Source organism: Notamacropus eugenii, chromosome 5, assembly GCF_028372415.1.
Source record: "Notamacropus eugenii isolate mMacEug1 chromosome 5, mMacEug1.pri_v2, whole genome shotgun sequence".
Classification (NCBI taxonomy): Eukaryota; Metazoa; Chordata; class Mammalia; order Diprotodontia; family Macropodidae; genus Notamacropus; species Notamacropus eugenii.
The window spans coordinates 182,103,288-182,123,553 of NC_092876.1; the positions used below are offsets into that span (position 1 = coordinate 182,103,288).

At 37.0% G+C, this 20,266-nt stretch overlaps 1 protein-coding gene across 3 annotated transcripts in view; it reads left to right on the forward strand.

Moving 5' to 3' along the window:
* NTM (neurotrimin) overlaps window positions 1-20,266 on the forward strand; it is a 1,288,851-nt gene that overhangs the window by 1,246,021 nt on the left and 22,564 nt on the right. For all 3 annotated transcript variants that reach the window (XM_072611617.1, XM_072611615.1, XM_072611616.1), the window contains 2 exons: window positions 15,829-15,963; window positions 16,520-16,640. In XM_072611617.1, the coding sequence (XP_072467718.1) occupies window positions 15,829-15,963; window positions 16,520-16,640 (256 nt within the window). The remainder of the gene's footprint in view (window positions 1-15,828; window positions 15,964-16,519; window positions 16,641-20,266) is intronic.

Consider the following 20,266-nt stretch of genomic DNA (forward strand, 5'->3'; position numbering starts at 1 on the left):
AGTTTTCATTCTTTCAACTATACCTGATAAATAGGTAGCTCACTTGCTGGAGATTTACTCCTGAGGTGTTGGGATTTCTTTTTGTAAATGAAATCCTATTTTGAGTGCATAGTTATAATTTGTTTCAGGCAACCCTATGATTAATTCTTAGTAAAAGGAAGTATTCTACTGTCATAAAAGGAATGGCTCTTTATTTGCTCTTGATTTTAAGCTCTTGGGCTTTAAACCCAAAAGCATCCTTAGACACTATAAAACTCAGTAGTTCCCAGACGTTTAGAACAATTTCAAAATAAGTTAACTGATTCCTCACATGAAATAAGACATATTGAATAATTTCTGCCCAAAAACTTCTACAATTTTAATAATACTTTAAAATGAATTTGTACTTTATTCATTATAATGACATCTAAATGCCTTTGAAATTTTATATATATATGAATTATGTATTCAGTCTACAGGTGGATCTCTGCTTATTAATTTTAATTGTGTCACTTAGAGTGATGGCAGCTTATGCTATTTTGCAGGTTTGAAGATTTTAATAACAATAATTGCTAACATGGATATAGTACTCGGTTATGAGTAGTTGAAGTGATCAAAGTTTCAACCACGTAATTTCATAACTAGTTTGTTTCAGTGTTTAGCTTTCAGCTCAACAAGTTCAGAATGGATGTGTATATAGATTTGCAAGCCCCTTACAATAAATTCATACGCACCCAGTGCTCCACGGACTCCAAGTTGGGAAAGACTGATTTAACCCCACTCCCTAAGCTTAGGCCAGAGAACTAAAATGACTTGCCCAGTGTAACCTTGGTAGTAAGTAGCATTTAGCTGGAATTTGAACCCATGCCCTTTGATTTGAAATTTAGTGGTCTTTCCATTGAGTCTTTTGGGGATATTCTTTAAGTGGTGGCATGTTAGTGTTAACTCCCTGGCATATTGGTGGAAGGACGGTTCCAGTAAGTATACAAATAAGTGTATCAAAAGCAACAGCACTTCATTTTTAGTTAGACAGATCTACATCAAAGTGGTGCCAACGAAAGCCAGCTCTTCATGCAGTTCTGTTTTCCCTATTTCTTTCAATGCACAATAGGCTCTCAGATACTATAGGGCTCACGGTAAGACTGATTATCAGCATAGCAGAACAGTTTTATAACACTGGTGTGGGAGAACTGACATTCACCCTTTAGGCTTCTAGTGTTATATAAGACCTTTCGAAAAGAAAAAAAATATGGAATTGTTATCATTTAACTTAGGAGGCATGCAAGTCTGTGTAATTACAAGAGGTTATAACAAGGTCCTCCTAGATTTCCATTTTGGGGAGCCAATGAAATTACCTCAGCTGTTATACACGCTTGAATAAAATTAAGCTGGGAACCAGCTGTGTCCTTGCTTCCCCAATGGCTACATCTGTGCTACTGACAAGCTTAGTTTGAGGTGCCTAGATATGATAATTGAGATGATTATTATTATTCAATTATAGATACTTTAAATGTTTGAACTATGAACTTTGAAGCTCAGATTTCTGCATTCCAAAAGAGTATTGATTTTGAAGGATGTAGCACTGGGCGAGAAGCTTGCCCTTCGGTTGTCTGTAAAGTGCTGAGCTCATCCCTTTTCTTACTCCTTAGGGGCTTTTGGTTCAGGTGTGAGGAAGTAGCCAACTCTCTTTGCCTCACTGCTGTGCTTGGCAGATTCCACTTAAGGGAATAGCTGTATCCTGCAATATTGGCTGTAAAACAAATTTCTGTTAATGAAATCATATTTTCCCATTGATTTACATTATAAACCTGGAGATGAGTTCCCATGGGAAAGTAATGGGCCCCAAGACCAAAAATAAATCATACTAAGTATACAACAAACCTTTGAAAATTACATATTTAAAGGCAATATTTTCTGAAAAGACATCAATAATAATAATATTCAAAGTAAATCAGAAAACAGAATATTTTACTAATGTGGAAATTATGAAGCAGAGAGTCCATTCCTTTGGGAGTACAATGACATGAGAAAGAAGGAAACAAGCATTTTATTGAGTGTGTACTATGTGCTAGGAACTATGCTATGTTCTTTACAAATATGTTCTCATTTGATCCTCAACAACCCCCAAATGTAAATGCTCTTATTATCCTTATTTTACTTCAGAAGAAACTGAGTCAGGCAATGGCTTGCAAAAGGGTCACAAAGGCTAGTAAGGGATGTAAGGTGGGATTTGAAATCAGGTCTTCCTGACATGAGAATGAGCTAAGTAGTGTAGGTTGAGTGATTCTTCAAAGAATTGGGTTCCTTTATTTTATCTTAGTTCGCTTGTTTTGTTTATTTTCTAATTTGGGAGATTACAGTAAAGTCTTTAACAGTCAGTTACACACCGTACTACAATGTAAAATTCTGAGAATTTCAAAAACATCAAAAAGTACCATGGTCAGACCTTGAAGATTTTCATCTAAATTACTTAAAAAGGAGGACTTTGAAAATTTCATATCTTCTTATGAATTATTTTTTCATCTATGACTCATCTGACCTGGATATAGTGTGAGAATCCCAAGAATAAACCAAGCATAACTTCATCTGATCAACAGTGTTCGTTCCAGTCTGACTGAAAAGTCTTTTCCATTTAGTGAATTCTACTTCAAAGGAAAGTTTTATTGATGCATTTTGTTTGTACGTAGGAACATTTTCCCAGTACTTCCTTCCCCCAGAATCTTTTATCCAGTGAGCTTTCCCTTGTAGTAAAGGGAGCAATAAAATAAAACAAAAATACAACCAATTGACATTCATTGCATCTGAAAAGCAGCTTTCCACACTCCTGGTTTCCCACCTTTCCAGAAAGGAGAGAGGTTCATTTCCTCTTCTCCTCTTTAGAGAAAATATGGGTCATTATTCTTATGTAACATTCTATTGTGTTTCATGTTCTTTTTTTATTTTTGTTTTTATAATTATTTTACATATTGTATTCTGGTTCTACTTACTTTGATTTGCTTATAAGTACTTGTAAATATTTCTCTGAAATCCTCATATTCATTTTTATATAATGTAATAATATTCTATTACATTCATGTTCCATAATTTTTATTTATATTCTCCAATTAACAGGTACTCACTTTATTTCTAATTCTTTGCTATCAAAAAAGGGCAATTAATAATATTTTAGCATATATACAATCTTTCTTTTTGTCTTTATATCCCTTGAAGCATATGCCTTTCAGAAAATTCACTGGGGCAAAAGTGTGCACTATTATTTACTTCTTTTCTTGCATAATTTCAATTTTTTCCCAGAATTGTTGAACCAATCTACAATTCCACCAACCATATATGAGTGCCTTACCATAGTTCCTGCAGAATAGACTATTTTGTATCTTTTGTCATGTTTCTCAATTTACTGTGTGCAAGGTGAAACCACAGGGTTGTTTTCATTTGCATTTATCTTGCTATTAGTGCTATGGAGCAGTCTTTTACGATCATGTTAACAGCTTAGAATTCTCCTTTTGAGCACTGTTTGTGCAAATCCTTTGATCATTTATTTCTTGCCTCATGACTCTTGGTCTTTATGATTTTGATATTTTTTTAAATGCAGTATGTAGGTCAAGCACTACCAATCATTCAAAAAATAGCTATTGAGTCCCTCCTATAGAACATGCTCAACAATTTCTCAGATGAGTTAGAGGGAAATAGAAATAGAAGGGATTTAAGAAAAAGTCCCTCTTCTCAAGGACAGCCTATGTGGGATGATGAGAATATATCTTTAAAAAAAAAATTACAGAACCATGCTATTAGGAAGATCACTTCAACTGGAAGTCAAAATACCTATTTTCTAAATCCTTGCTCTTTCACTTACTAACTATAAGATTTTGGGTGAGTCTCGGTGATTCCCTCCCCCCATTCCATTTTCTCATATATGAAATAAGAGTATCTGGTTAGGCTCTCTGTCATAGTCCCATTCCAGAGAAAATACTATGTTTTTCTAAGTAACAAACTGTGTTGTAATGACAAGTACAACAATAATTCAGAAGAAAAAACAAAGGTGAAGATCCTTTAAGGCTAGAATAGTCAGGTAAGATTTCACAGAAAAAAAGTAGGGCTTGAACTGAATCTTAGAAGATGGATAGTACTCTTTTGGTGATGGAAAACTTTAACTAGGATGTACCACATGAGAAAAAGATTAGGAAAGGAAATTAGTTTGTGGAAAAGACAAGAAACTGTCTTAACTAGAAGAAAAAACACAGATTATTAAAACAAAAAAAAGACCATAAAGATCAACATGTCTGACAAAACCATAAAGAGAAATAAGAATTTGATCAATGAAGTGACTTGCCCAAGGTCACACAGCTATTTAAGTGGTAGAACTGGAAATGGACCATGAATTCCTTGAGTCTCAGCCCAGTGTTCCTTGCAATTTACCACATTGTAGTGAATATATTAAGGACTATCAGGAAGTGAAATTAAATAATGTATAAATGGATGAATGAAAAATATTAAGTGTTCACTATGTGTCAAGAATTATGCTAAATACCTGTGTGTGTGTGTGTGTGTGTGTGTGTGTGTGTGTATGTAAACAAAGTCTGTCTCTACCCTTAAGAGGTTTACATTTTAATAGAGTGAGACAACACATATAGGAGACTGTTGATCAGGGAGGGGTCCTGGTGTCATAGAGCTAGAACCGAGGCTAGTGAATGTGAACATTTACACCAAAGAAATTGGCAAACACTAAAAAATCAGGTCTTAATTTATTGTACTGTTGATTATCTAGGCTTAAGAAAATAGAGAAAATTAGGGCTGTGCTGGAGCCAGCTCTAACAAGCTGCTTGTTAAATTCCCAGTGTGATCATTTATTTATACCTCAGAAATGGACAGTCATCATTCATCAAATAGATCATCATTTATAGTTCTGTGGATTGTCTGTACTTAAGAAGGTGTTAATAATGCAGATTAAACTCAAAAGTTTATGAACATTTCCTTCTCCCTCCCCCCAGAGCCCAGTTGCTAAACATTCACCAACATAGCTGTACATATGAACACACTCTGTATTATATGTGTTTTCTATGCATGTGCATATATACGTGTGTGTGTGCTATACTCATACATACTCCATGAACATTACTTGAGCTCATCAAGAGTGTGGTAGAAGGCTTGGGAATTGAAATTATCACTAGACTAGAGTCCTGGTGACTACAGTATAGTCTAACATCAACAGAAAAAACAAACACACACTTCTATAGTAATTTAAGGTTTACTTCCATTAACTAATTTGAGCCATGCAACACTCCAAGAGAAAGTGTTAATAATGCATTAAAATGCAATGTTAAAGGACTCATTTGTTCCCCCCGGAGAGTTAGTTGTTAAATATTTACCAGCACACCCATGGGGAGGAGTATTTTTATTTGGAAAGTTACTGAGACAGTGAATACTGAGTGGGTAGGTTGGGTAAAGACATTTAGAAGATATAGTAGAGTACCTGAACTGGAGTCAGGATAATCTGAATTCAAATCCAGTCTCAGATACTTTCTAGCTGTGTGATGGGGCAAGTCACTTAACCCCTATTTGCCTCAGTTCCTCTTCTGTAAAATGGGGACATACTCAAGAAGGAAATGGCAAATCACTCCAACATTTTTGCCCAGAAAGCCTCATGGACATGTCATGTAGTCAGATATAACTGAATGACTGAACGACAATAAAGTAGACTGGGATTTAAGACCTAGTAAGCCAGGTGTAATTTTGACTTGATATGATAGACTAAAGGGAGTAATGTTAGGGCCTTGGTCAGGTGAGAAATTCATTCTATTATTTTTGAAAGAGTATTCTAGCAACTCTATCCCCAAGAAGGTATTTCTTAAAAAAAATTTAGCATTCCAAATGAAAATGTATCAGTTCTGTGCTATTTGTTCAAAGGGAAGCAAGATATATTTTACCTGACAAGAATTTAGGTCTCTTGGGAATTTATTTAATCAAGGGCTTCATTCAATACTTGAAGGAGTAGTTTCTCTGTGGATTTTTTTATTTGCTTGTTTTTCATATCCTATTTAAACTCTTCATGTCAGTGATAGTGGCATAGATCTTCCTAGATGGGTAAGGATCAAGCAATATTAATGAAATAATTTGATTTATTATTTCCATAAATTCAGCTTCTAGCATTTTCTTTAAGCAGAGTGAGGGAAAGGTTCCCTCCTCAACACTTAAAACCAAAAGGAAATTTATGATCAGTGGGCTAATTTTCTTTTTCTCTGGCGTTGTTGTGGATGCCTCACATAAGGTAAACATTATGTGCATGGTAATTATTGGGAGATGTATCCATTTTGCTATATCCTTTATTTCATACTGTCATCTCAGGTTTTTATAGTTGTGAATTGCTAGAGAATGGCTAAGGAAGAATCCTTTTGGTTTTTTATAAATTGATTTAAGTATGAATCTCTCTGGGGCAGAAATTTGAGTTAGGGTAGGCTTTTATCTTCTAAATACCCTTAGCCACCAACAGGAACTCTTCCTGTTTCCATTCTACCTACGAAGGCAAGGTGTATAGATAGATAGATAGACAGACAGACAGACAGACAGACAGACAGATAGGCAGACAGATACATAGATGGATAGATAGATGGATAAATGGATGACAGACACACATATAAATGCATACATGCATGCATTAACATACATGCCTTTCTCTATAATGTGCTGCTTCCTTCTAGACTCTTAACACCCAGGTTTTGCAGGCTCATATACTTCTCTGTATGCCCAGGAATGTCTAAACATGAATTTCTCAGGGGAAGGTACTTGTTTGAATGTCACATGAATAGTCCATTAAAAAAAAATAAACTTGCTCTCTGAAAACTCAGTGTAGTCAAAAGGCAGTGTGATGTTATTAACAATGACAGCTTGATAGGGGAGGTAGGATAGTCACATGACCCGCAGTGGGAGGGAAGTACAAGAGACCCAGAGGACTCTCTGTCCTATTGTTTTCTCGCTTCAGTGGTGGAGTACACAGCCTCCCAAGAGACTTAGAGTTCTACAAGTCATCTTTCCAACATTGGTGCTCAATCCAGAAACAGCTGTCCAGAGCTAATTTATTTCCTAATGCTACGGTACTGTTAATTTATAAATTACACTGGTAATTCGAGCTATTATTAATTTCAGATGGTGTAGGGCAAGCCTAATTAAAATATGACACCGATTGCCACACATATGTACCAAGGACTACCATTTAAAATTAATGGGAATATTAAGTGTGACACTGGTCTCCGAGATGCTTTGCACAGTAATTATAGTATCCTGGCTGGGAAAAATCAGACAAATGTGAGACTGAGGCAGGGAAGAAACCCAACCCCTCCAAATGACACAAAATAAAACTCATAAATTTCTCAGTTTCTATTCTTTTTACAACTTTCTCCTTCAATCAAGGTCATAGATATTTCTTCACTTGGAAAAGATGCATTGAAAGATAATACTGAATAAGAAAAGTTGGCTGTTGATACTATCAGGAGGGCCAACACTTGGAAACAACTGAATCCTTCTGTGCAGTGCTGGGATCATTAGTTGATAGTATGCTGATTATCCACTATGTGCCAAGTACTCTACAGAGCAACAGAAGATGTAATCCTTGCTTTCTATTAGTTCATTTACTAATGAACCAAAATAGGCACCTATTTTCATCTTTCCACTCCTCTTTAGGTAGTTCCTTTGTAACTCCTTATTGAAAGAGCACTGATTCTTGACTCAGAGGACCTGGATTAAAATATCATCTTGAACACCTACCACCTGTGTGACTGGGGACAGATCTTTTAACTTGACCTCCTTGAGTCTTGAATCCAGATTTAAATACTGCCTCTACTACTTACTGACTTTACTCAAAGTACTTGACTACACCAGGTGTGAGGTCCTTGTTTATAAAATGAGGGGGTAGGAGAGCTAATGACAGCATTTATTTAGGACTTTAAGGTTTACAAAGCACTTTGCATACATATTATTTTATTCTCATGAAATCCCTGGCACGTAGGTACTATTATAACCTCCATTTTTCAGATGAACACCCTGAGTTTGAGAAAGGTTAAGTGCCTTGTCCAGATTCACATATCTAGATGGAGCCTTTTGGCTCTAAATCTAACAAACTCTGATCCCATGACCGAGTAGTCTCTGATGTCTCTTACAATCCTAAATCTGTGATCCAGTGAGCTTTATCCAGATATCAAGTTATCTTTTGCTCTACTTGAAGAGAATATGTTTTTCAGGTATGGGATATCATTTATACATTTGAAGTGACTTGTTACTGAGAAATAAAGGAAAGAGTTATATAGACCAGTGGAATAACTCAGTAGATCCTTTATATAGCACCATCAACTCAAAAGGGAGGCTACATGGCCTAACTGGTGACTCCTGAGGGAGGAAGGAAGATCAAAGATAGATCTGGTGTTAGTCATAGACAAGACAAATTATGACCAGAATCTTGAGGAGTTATTAAATACCCAGAGAGGAAGAAGCAGGCTAGGATGGTCACACGGTAAATTGCCTCAAAAATCAGATGCTCTGTTACACCAAGTTCTTATTAAGCTTTCCATCATCAGTCCAAGTATCTGGGAATTTCAGGGATACTGAAGAGGACCATGTGTTGTATAAGAAGGAGTGGAGGCTTACTCAGGCATCTCTTATTATTTTCACCTCTGATCTCAAAGACATGAAAGTACCATCAGAGAGGTTTCATGTGGTATGGGATATCAAAGGAAGTTTCTGGAATATTCTAGAAATAGGAGGGATTTCAGGGAGATATAAAGCACACACAGATCCTTTCACAAAAATATCTGTGTCCCACCCTGAGTTAGAAGTTGTTCTAGGCAACAATAATGTAAAGGAGATGTAAGTTTGGGTAAATTTGATTGTAGGAAAAGCCCTCTGTTCCCCTATTTTTTAATTTTTATTTTATTTTTCTCAATTACATGTAAAAACAATGTTTAACATTCATTTTTTAAAAAAACTTTTAAGTCTCTCTATACTGTAGATTACTGTACTACACTATACTATAGTATACTACTATAAGTTCCTCTCCCTCTCCCTCTTTCCCAACTCCTTGAGAAGGTAAGCAATTTGCTATAGATTATACATGTGCAGTCATGCAAAATATATCTTCATATTGTCCATATTGCAAAAGGAAATAGACAAAACAAGAACACTAAGAAAATAAAAAAAGGATACTTTGATCTGCATTCAGACTCTTATCAGTTCTCTTTCTGGAGGTGGACAGCATCTTTCATCATAAGTTCTAGAGAATTGTCTTAGATCATTATATTACTGAGAATAGCTAAGTCATTCACAGTTGGTCATTGTACAATGTTTCCGTTATTGTGTACAATGTTCGCGTTATTGTGTACAATGTTCTTCTGGTTCTGCTGACTTCATTTTGTGTAACTCTTGTCATGTAGGTCTTTCCATGTTTTTCTCCTGGAATCAGCCTTTTCATCATTTCTTATAGCACAGTAGTATTCCATTGCAATCATATACCACAACTTGTTTAGCTATTTCCCAATTGATGGACATCCCCTCAATTTCCAATTCTTTACCTCTCAAAAAGAACTGCTGTAAATATTTTTGTACAAATGAGTCCTTTCCCCTATTTTTAAATCTCTTTGGGATACAGACTTAGTAGTAGTATTGCTGGGCCAAAGAGTATGCCTAGTTTTATAGCCCTTTAAGCAGAGTTTTAAATTACTCTTGCGAATGATTGGATTAGTTCACAACTCTTTCAACAATGCATGTGTCCCAATTTCCCCACATCTCCTCTGACATCTCTCATTTTCCTTTTCTGTCATATTAGCCAATATGATAGGTGTAAGGTGATACCTCAGGGTTTCTAATTAATAGTGATTTAGAGCATTTTTTCATATGACTGTAGATAGCTTTAACATCTTTGTCTGAAAACTGCCTATTCATGTTCTTTGATCATTTATCACTTGGGGAATGACTTTTATTCTTATAAATTTGACTTCATTCTCTATATATTTGAGAAATGAGGCTTCAGCAGAGAAATTTGCCATAAAATTTCACCCCAGTTTCCTGCTTTTCTTCTAATCTTGGCTGCATTGTCTTTCTTTGGGCAAAAACTTTTTAATTGTTGCAATTGAAATTAAGTTAAACTGAGGCACACAGTTCTGTGCACATTCAATTTATTGCTAAAAATAGCAATTCCAATAAAAGGGGTCATCTCAGCTCCTCTGTAAGCCAAAAAGACCATAAGATGAGACTTACTAGCCTTCATATGGTTTTGGGAAGTATAAGAGAACAAAGAAAAGGAAGTATCACAGATGGAAAACAATGTGATTGGCTGAATATCTGGAATGCAGAGTTGACAAGAACCCCTCCTTCTGTCTTATAGCTATGGAAAGGTCATTGGTGGTATCTATCTGCACAACTAATTAATGTCAAAGCAATTACGGAACAGACTTTCTTGAAGGATAGTCAGTGTTGTAGAGATAACAGACTAGACTCTCTAGCATCCACCTATACCCTTCAAGAGCAACAGATTCCTTATAATTATGCAATGACAACTAGTGGTGCAGAGATAAAAATTTTCTTTCAATTAAAGTGCTTTATAGGGAAATTTAACTTTTAAACTTAACCTAGAGAGGAAAGTTGAACTGCTGGGCTCATGAGCTTCGACTTCTGAACTTAAATCAGACATAAAGAAACATGACTCAGCCAATCATAGAACAGAATAAATTACAGAATGAAATCAAATATAAAATGTTAAATAAATATTTGATTTTCTCATAATTTAGATTATGAGAAATAAATATGTAAATAAAATATAATAAAAATTATCCATTTAATATCCCATATGCTCCTTATCTCATTTGGTCATAAATTCTTCCTTTACCCATAGATCTGACAGGCAAAATATTCCATGCTTCCCTTATTTGGTTATAAAATCATTCTTTTTTGTCTAAATCATGTACCATTTTGTCATCTTGCTATGTGAGACTGAGGTGTTGGTCTATACCTCATTTCTGTCAAACTATTTTCCAGTTTCCCCAGCAATTTTTGTCAAATAGTGAGCTTTTGTCCCGAAAGCTTGGATCTTTGCATTTATCAAATACTGAATTACTATGGTCATTTATTACTGTGTATTGTGTATCTAATTTATTACACTGATACATCATTCTGTTTCTTAGCCAGTACCAGATTGTTTTTATGATTTCCAATTTGTGAAACAGTTTGAGATTTAGTACTACTAGACTACTTCCATTCACATTTATTTTTCAATGATTCTCTTGATATTTTTCACCATTTGTTATTTTAGATTAATTTTGTTATTACTTTATTCTAGCTCTATAAACATTTTTGGTAGTTTAATTGGTATGGCACAGAATAAATAAATTAGTTCAAGTGGAATTGTCATGTTTATTATATTGGCTTGATCTTTCTATGACCAATGGATATTTCTCTAATTGTTTAGATTTGACTTTATGGGGGAAAATGTTTTGTAATTGTGTTCATATCTTTCTGAGTTTCTCTTGGCAAGTAGACTCTCAAGTATTTTATACTGTCTGCAATTATATCTTTCTATCCCTTCCTGATAGACTTTCTTGGTAATATATAGAAATGCTGATGATTTATTTAAGTTTGTTTTGTATCTTGCAACTTTGTTGAAGTCGTCGTTTCTAATTTTTTAGTTCACTCCCTAGGATTCTCTAGGTATGCCATCATATCATAAGCAGAGTGATAGTTTTCTTTCCTCATTGCCTATTCTAATTCCTGTACTTTCTTTTTCTTGTCTTATTGCTACAGGTATCAATGATAATAGAATATATAAGAGGTCCAATAATGGGTATCCTTGCTTCACCCCTGTTTTTATCGGGAAGACTTCTAGCTTATCTTCATTACAGATAAGGCTTGCTAATGGTTTTAGATAGTTACTACTTTTCATTTTAAGGAAGCTCAATTTACTTCTTTAGTGTTTTAATAGGAATGAGTATTATAACTTGTCGAAAGTTTTTCTGTGTCTATTGAGATAATCATATAATTCTTCTTGGGGTTTTTTTGTTGTTATTAGTATGGTCAATTAAACTGATACTTTTCCTAACATTGAACCAGTCTTTCATTCCTGGTATAAATCCAAGCTAGTCATAGGATATGATCTTTGTGACATATTACTATCATTTCCTTCCTAGTATTTTATTTATAATTTTTGCATCAATATTCATTAAGCCCTATTTCAATTGAGGCAGTTCTTCTGAGCTTGAATCTGTGCTGAATGATCACCTCTAGCCATGTTACAGTGATTGTTAATAAGGTCAATGTGACCCAGGTGCAAGATGGAGAATTCCTATTGTTAGTGGTGGTTTAATGAAAGACATTTTTTTTAAACTCCTGTATGCAATATTTTATTTCTTTCCATTCTTCTCCCTTTGCTATTGGTGAGGGCAGGTTCTAAGAATGTCCTGTCAGCAAGCACAGATTTTTTTTTTAAGGCTCCTTATGACTTTTTTAAAATTATTTTTTAATGTTTTACAATCACTGCCATAAAATTAAGATTTTATCCCCCCCATACCTACCTCCCACTACCCCCCTCCCTCCCCAGGACTGCATACAATTCTGTATAGGTTGTACATATACTTTCCTATTGAGTATATTTTCACTATAGTCATGCTATGTAGTCAAACTAAAATAAATGGAAGAAATCATATAACAAATCTAAACATGATACCCCAAAACACACACACACACACACACACACACACACACACACAAACATGATCTGCTGCATTCTGCATATGACTTCCATATTTCTTTCTCTGAGTGTGGGAGGCATTTTGCCTTAGAAAACCACTATTGGGATTTTTTTTTTAATAAGTTCTTGCATTATTACAAAATTCCAAGTCTACCAGAAAAAGCTCTCCCACATTGTGGTTGTTGCTGAGCACAGATTTTTTTGAATGCCTGGTGCACCCATTAGTCTGTCATCCTCAGGAAGATTAGAAATTAGATATGGACAATATTACTGTATATTCGGGTAACCACTGTCTATTTCAGTGGAAAGCTGGCAGTTGAATAGCTAATGTGCAGGTGTGAGGGATCATACATGTAAGATGGCAACTTTAAGTAATTATGCCTTAGTGATAATTACTGACTGATATAAAGAATCTCATCAGAAGATAACTGATGCTGACAATTATCAGAATAATTATTCCATTATCTCAAAGATTGGTGAATGTTTCTTGGAAGACAGGCCATGCTGATCTGAGAGAACCACATAATTTTAATTTTGGGGGGGGAGCATTGGTCACTGCCCTTCATCTCATATCTAAGTTTGGTGTGACCTACTTCATTTTCCTTTTGTGGAAATCTTTTGGAGAGAGTTAACTCTGTTTGCTTTTGTCTGAAGAGAGCAGAGATCTTGGAAGACACTGATTTTTCTGGGCATGGGTCTGTAGGGCTAGAGAAGTAAGCTAAATGCTCTCCCTGAGTCAGAGAGGTTACTATGGAAATTTTTCTGTATACCCAAGTCTTGTTGGTAGTTGCTTTCCTGACAGCTTGCTTTGAGGCCTTTCCTTCCTTTCAACTGGAGAACTATAGCAAAGAAGAAATCATAATATTAGTAACTTAGACAGATGTCTAAAAATACAATTGCCTGAGAGCCAGCTTCCATCCCAAATCCACAAGTCCATTACCAGGCTCCAGTTCTCTCTTACTCCATCACAAATATTTCTATTTATATCTTGATATATATACATCTATATCAAGATATGTACATCTATATCAAGATATATCTGGATATAGACATAGATATAGATATATATACATATATGAGCAGGATATCACAAGAGAAACTTATTCTCCAATAAGACAAGTCACATCTACTCTAGTCCGGTGACACCTAATTTCCCCCTATCCAAGAACAATACAATCCTACTTTACAATATAAGGAATTGAGATATTGTAGAGGTAGAATTTCTTGGTAGAGCAGGTCTTGGAAATATGACTTGCAACAAACTTTGTTAAAGTTGATGGGGGGAGACACATCAGTATTCAAAAAGAAGGTAGTAAAAATGATACAAACAAATGATGGGCCTTCTCTGGCATTTCTTATGGGCCTGCATCCACCAAACTACCCTACTAAGTAGATAGAAAATCTCAACAAATACTTGAGTTAAATTTTATCTTCTAAGCCTTTTTTTTTGGTTCTTAAGGAAACCTAAGGCTTAAGGAAACTCTGAAGCTTAGATGCCAATGGGTCTCTGCCTAAGGGCTCTTCTGGACCCTCCTGGCTTTAGAGTGATTATCAGTAATAACTGTTGCTGTTTTCCTCCCAGCCTGATGTCTTTCTTTTTCTTGGCCTCATTAAAGGAGCCATGTCCTGGCTACTTCTTAAACAGGCCTATTCACTGAGTGGGTGTTGCCTCACTCTAAGTGAATACCTGCAAAGACCTTGACCTAAAGGGCACAAGATCTCCCAGTACATCCTGCGTCATCTCCAGTCATCCTGATGAGTATCTGGTCAATGGATTCAGGTGGCTCTGGAGAAGTGCGGCTGATGACCTGCACAGCCCTCCCTCACTCAAAACAAAATCAAGTGCAAATAATGTCATCATATCTCTGATGGCATGGTCTCCTTCAGCAATGAAGAAGGAACACAAACAATCTTGTAGGCCTCCAGATGTTAAATAAAATACCTTAAGGTTTATAGTGTCAGCACCATGGACAAAGATTCACCCTATTAAAGAGGTTCCTTCAGGGAAATTACCTCATGGGATAATTATTGATGCCATAGGTCATTAATTGTATTTATTCCAACTAAATCTCTCCCCCCCATCCCCCCAATCATCCACAATTTGATCCATTTACCCTTAGGTTTTTTTACTTTTTATATGCATTTTTGTATGTCTACATTTATTGCTAGGTAGATGCCCCTTTACTTATTTTAACAGACTCACATCCATGAGTATGAGATTATAGGATATGAGAAATAGAATGGAAAAATGGAAGAGATCTTTTTATAGATGAAGAACATGAGACAAAGAGATGAGGTAACTTCCACTTGGTCACAAGTAAATAGCAGAGCCAAGGTTTGAATCCAGGTCCCCTGATTTCAATCTAATGTTTATTCTACTATATAGTTGCCAGGGCATTAAACAGTGCCCCAGGACTGAGCACCTATCTTTGATCTAGGGGTTTAATGGTTTGGTAGGATCATGACACTTCAAAGACCAATATGATAAATCATACATTATGTTCTCCAAGCATCATACTCAGAACTGATAGGAATTCAAATAACGTAGTAGTTCCTGTAGGAAAATCAGAGGGTAGTATCAGGTTGGGAGGATCTGAGATATTTCATGATTTTGTGATGATCAGTCTTTTAAAATAGCTTAATCCGATGTAGACACTATGAAAATTTTACCCCCACCTTGTATCTTATGTCCTAAGCCTGGTCCTAGAGTGTGGTATTATGGAATGAGCACTAGATTTGCAGTGTTTCTCAAGCTTTTGGGTCTCAGAATGCCTCTACATTCTTAAGAAGAATTGAGGACCTCAATGAGCTTTTGATATGTTAATCATATCTATTGATATATACCATATAAATTTTATTAAGATCTTAGTATTATTATGGAAATAGTTTTGCTCTCACAGAATTTCTGAAAGGATCTTGGGGGGGCCTCAGGAAGCCCCAGATTACGTTTTGAGAACCACTGCTCTAATGTGATCCTGGGCAAATCACTTTACTTTTGTTTGTGAGATGAGTGGATTGCCTGGACCAAGTAATCTCTAAGTTTTCTTCCAGCTCCAAATTCTTTGATCCTAATTTCTCCTCTCCCTCCCCTACCCAGTCTCACAATATCTCCCTATTTCTTCCTGCAGCTGTTGGCTTCATGAGTGAAGATGAGTACCTGGAAATTCAGGGCATCACCCGGGCACAGTCTGGAGATTATGAGTGCAGTGCTTCCAATGATGTAGCAGCACCAGTGGTGAGGAGAGTCAAAGTCACCGTGAACTGTGAGTGTCCTTAGGGGTTTCCCTCTCCCCTGATTTTAGTGGGAATGGGGTGAGGATATGGCAGGCATAAGGAGATATCTTTTACATGGATCATTCATGACCTGCAGTAGGAGAGGAATATATTAGCCATCCTCCTGGGCCAGACTGAGTTGGTTAGGATCTTGCCTTGGAGATCTTCTCAATCTAAGGTCTGTAACACCCATCCTTTGTAGTCAGGTAGATGAAGTGCCACCATGAAGTACTTAAAAGAATATTCTCAAAACAAATGACTTTTAATTGATTGGTAAACTAAAGTGCTTCAAGGAAGACTAAACCAAGAGATGTTGCAGCAGTGGTGTGGGTGGAGAGTGATGCCAAGTAAGACAATGACCGAGGGAGAATAACTCCTGGAAGACAAGGGACATTCCACTAGGTAAATAAGTGTATATGAGTTGGGCAATGGAAAGAACTGGGGACGGGGGGACCGGAGGGTGGGGGGGGTGGAATTTGCAGCCAAAGTAGAGTAAGAGTTGACCTTCAGAATGCCTTTGGTACTTCTCTCTGTCTCTCTCTCTAGACCCACCCTACATTTCTGAGGCTAAGAGCACAGGAGTTGCTGTGGGACAAAAGGGAACTCTTCAGTGTGAAGCATCTGCTGTTCCTTCAGCAGAATTCCAGTGGTACAAGGATGACAAAAGGTAAACAATCTAACTGGTGACCAAGAGGAACTGCCCTCCAGCCTGCAGGCTAGCAATCTGATGATTAGAGATGGATTCTAGTCCAGCCTGCTCCCAACATTCACTCTCTGTCTACAGAAAAAAAAAGCCACCATGGGCTATACTTGAGATTCCTGGATTTGGCCCTTTTAATACTGCTGGACACAATTGTCCTTGGCCCATGAACTGAAGAAAATCATGGTACAGGAAAGCAAAACATAAAGAAAGGCTACCAGAAGTACTAGAAATCTTGTGAAAAGGCTTGGAAAGAATGTTTGCTACCTCAGACTATTTTTAACTTATTCTCAAGGCTGTATTAAGAGCTTAAGAATGGTCAAGGGGACACTGGGTGGGGCTAAGAAGTCACAATTACTTAATAGGTCTTCAATTCAACCACTGAGAATATCAGTTACTTCGTATAGAAGGGTCAGTGACCTGACTTAGCCCAGGCTTTGTAGTAGGCTGTCCTATTCTGTCACAGTGGGAAGAAAGATTGCAGGGGGTGTAGAGGAAATCTAGCCCTTTAGTTCTCTCTATTGTACTGGGTATTACTGGGGTATTTGTTGTGATTTAGCAAAGATTAAAACTCCTCACTGTAAGGAGTTGTAAAGAGGCCTTTCAACTCAGGGTCCTCCAGTCCCAGTTAGGGCAGGAAACATTACTGTTACCAAATAACTATTGTAAAGCAGCTAGAAAAATAAAGACACGTAGAAGACTAGTCCCTGGGCCTAGAACATTCTATAAAGTCAAAAGGGTAGAATGCCAAGAGCCTTAAGTTTACAAAGCAATAAGCTGCCAAAGAAAAAGTTCTGAGAAGCAGAAAGATCCAAAGAGAATGGAGAGTATGACCAAGTGACAGAGAGGTTGTAGGTTAGCTATGAATTTAAAAAAGGGGTGGGGGAAAGTTGGTTTTCTCTCTTATTCAGAGAATTACTGCTAGGTCATGATTTCCTTTCTTAAACCAAACTTGATTTGGGATTTATTTATCATCAAGTCACTTTGCCATTAGATTCACAAATCTCATTAAAATGATTCCAAATGATGAACTGGTTATTTCATTTGTTAAGGCTGTCTCCAGCTAAATCCTTAGTGAAGGATGTCAGATGTCCAACTCCCAGGTTACATATGAAGTCCAAACACCGGCAGTACAGAGGGCTGAGACAGAGCAAAAAATAGAACTCAAAAGTCCTGCTGCCTAGACTCCCCAAGGAATGATACTTCCCCCAGTGAAGAAGGAGCTTTCTCTTGGGAATTCCATTTTAGCAGGTTTCTCCTGGTACAGCTGAAAAGGGAGCTGAGGCAAGAAGGGGATTCTAAGCAGATTTTCTGAAGTCACAGAATAAATGAGTGGCAGAGGTGAAGGGTAAAAGGGAAGCCCCTTAATATTTGCCCAAATCACATTCCCTGATTTTGATTCTTTCTGGGGGAAAAAAAATGAAGATAAAGATGAAAGGAAAAAAAAGAAAAGTATTAAAATACATTGAGGGAAATGAAACTTGTGGTAGGCAAAAATAACCAGTAATGGATAATGAAAAAGAAAAATAAATCTCCCCTTTCACTTCTCCCAATCTTTTGCTGTCTCTGTGGAAGGGGCAACATCATCTGTGGTTATTTACTGGAGAATTGAACGTAAGAGAGCATCACATGGGAGGTTTCCAGAGGCTGCTGATATACAGGGATTTTATACTTCTTTTATCTGCATTAATCTGTTGTCACCTCTCCTCTCCTTTTATTTCCTTCCACTCCTATCCTCTTTCCTCTCCTCTCTTCTATCTCCTTTCTACTTTCTCTCCCCCTTTCTCCACATCTCTGCGTGTCTGTTTTTGCCATTGTCTCTATATCTCTTTCTCATTTTCTACGTTTCTGTCTCTGTTTCTATCTTTGTCTATTTGTCTATCTCTGTCTTTCTGTTTCTGCCACTGTCTCTATCTGTCTCTGTCTCTGAGTAGAATGCATACCTCGAGTCAGGAAGATCTAAGTTCAAGCCTTTCTGCAGACATTTACCAGCTACGAGGCATTGGGCACATCACTTAACCTCTCCCAGCCTCAGTTTCCTAATTTGTAAAATAGAGATAACCTCATAGTGTACTGATGACTTTGTGACAAATGAAAAATCTTAGAGACAGTTTCTGGATAATTAATAATCAATGTATTAATTACCATACCTAATAATAAATAAACTAATGGTCAGTGGTTTTTGACCATGGAGAGACTGAAGCCTTAATACACTTTTGGAAAAGAGGTTTCCTTTCAGCCCTGATTGATGAACATTTAATGAAGAGGTGGGCTAGAAATCTTCAATTTCTCCTGCTGAGAGTATGAATCTTGAGATTCAGCTGACTCCAGCAGTCTAGACAGGGGAATCTATCTGCATTCAGACCCTTCTGGCTGGTTTTCTCCTTCATAACCTGGATCACCCTAAACTCAGTGGAGAGGTACAAGAAAAGGGACTTGTTTCCCTGAGGCAAGAATTAACCTAGATTAGATTCTATTTACAATCTAAACAAGTAAGGTCTTAGTTGGGCGGGGTCGAGCCCTAGATCTAGGAGTGTATTCAAGGGAATCTTAGCCATATCTTGTCAATCAACCATGTCCTTCAGAGACTGACTGACTGACCTCCAGGAGATGAGTACTAAATGAGGAAAGAAAAGAAAAAAAGCCCTTATTGTAATTTAATAATTGATTATTAATATAATAGCAAAATAATAATTTCTCTCAACTCTCAAAAGAAACAACATGCTTGGCAAACCTTAAAATGCTATGTAAATGCTAGCTATTATTATCCATTATTTTATTGCCCTCCATTTGAGAGAAGTTGTCATTCCCATTGGCATCTGACAACCAGAACTTCCATGCTCTTAAGCTTCCTGTCACTGACAAACTTTTTCATGTTACTATGATGGTGTTGTCATGGGATGCCAGATGTCAGGGAGTCAGACTGTAGCTCAGCCAGGGCAAAGGGAAACAGGTACCAGGACACTTAGTTTTCTCTTGGGGAGGTAGATAGGGGCACTTTGAAATAACCTTTTTCTCAATTTTTGGTAGGTAGTTCATCTTCAGTGGCAAATTGGAGAAAGGTATCTAGTGGGCAGTTTTTGGATGGGTCATGGTGGGGGCTTTGAATCTACAGACCCAATGGATCCAGGCATCCACACCTGCCTATGGGCATCGTCAATCTAGGGGACAGGAAATAAGCACCATACTTAATAGGGGCCACCTTGCTGCAGGGACAAACTAGCTAGGGAAAAGATCAGAGGTGAATTGAGAAAAGTAAAGCCCCAGAAGGGAAAGGAGGGGTTGGGGACAAAGTGGCTTGGGAGACAGGAGGAACTACACTGTGAAAAGAAAAGTCTGTGATTCCAAGAGCTGCAAAGTGCTGTAAAGTGCTGTCAGGCCACCCCACACTGCTCTTAGCTAAAGACATTTCAGAGCTGTCAAGCTGGAACCTGCCTCCTGATTAGTGTCTCTCCTCATAACACAACCCATGTTCAATTCACAGCTCAGGTCTGATGTGAAGCATGCCTCAGCACTTGATAGATGATGGAGGAATGCAAACAGGAAAGGGATGCTTAACTGGCAAAAAGCAGCCTCCTTAACAGGACAGCTTT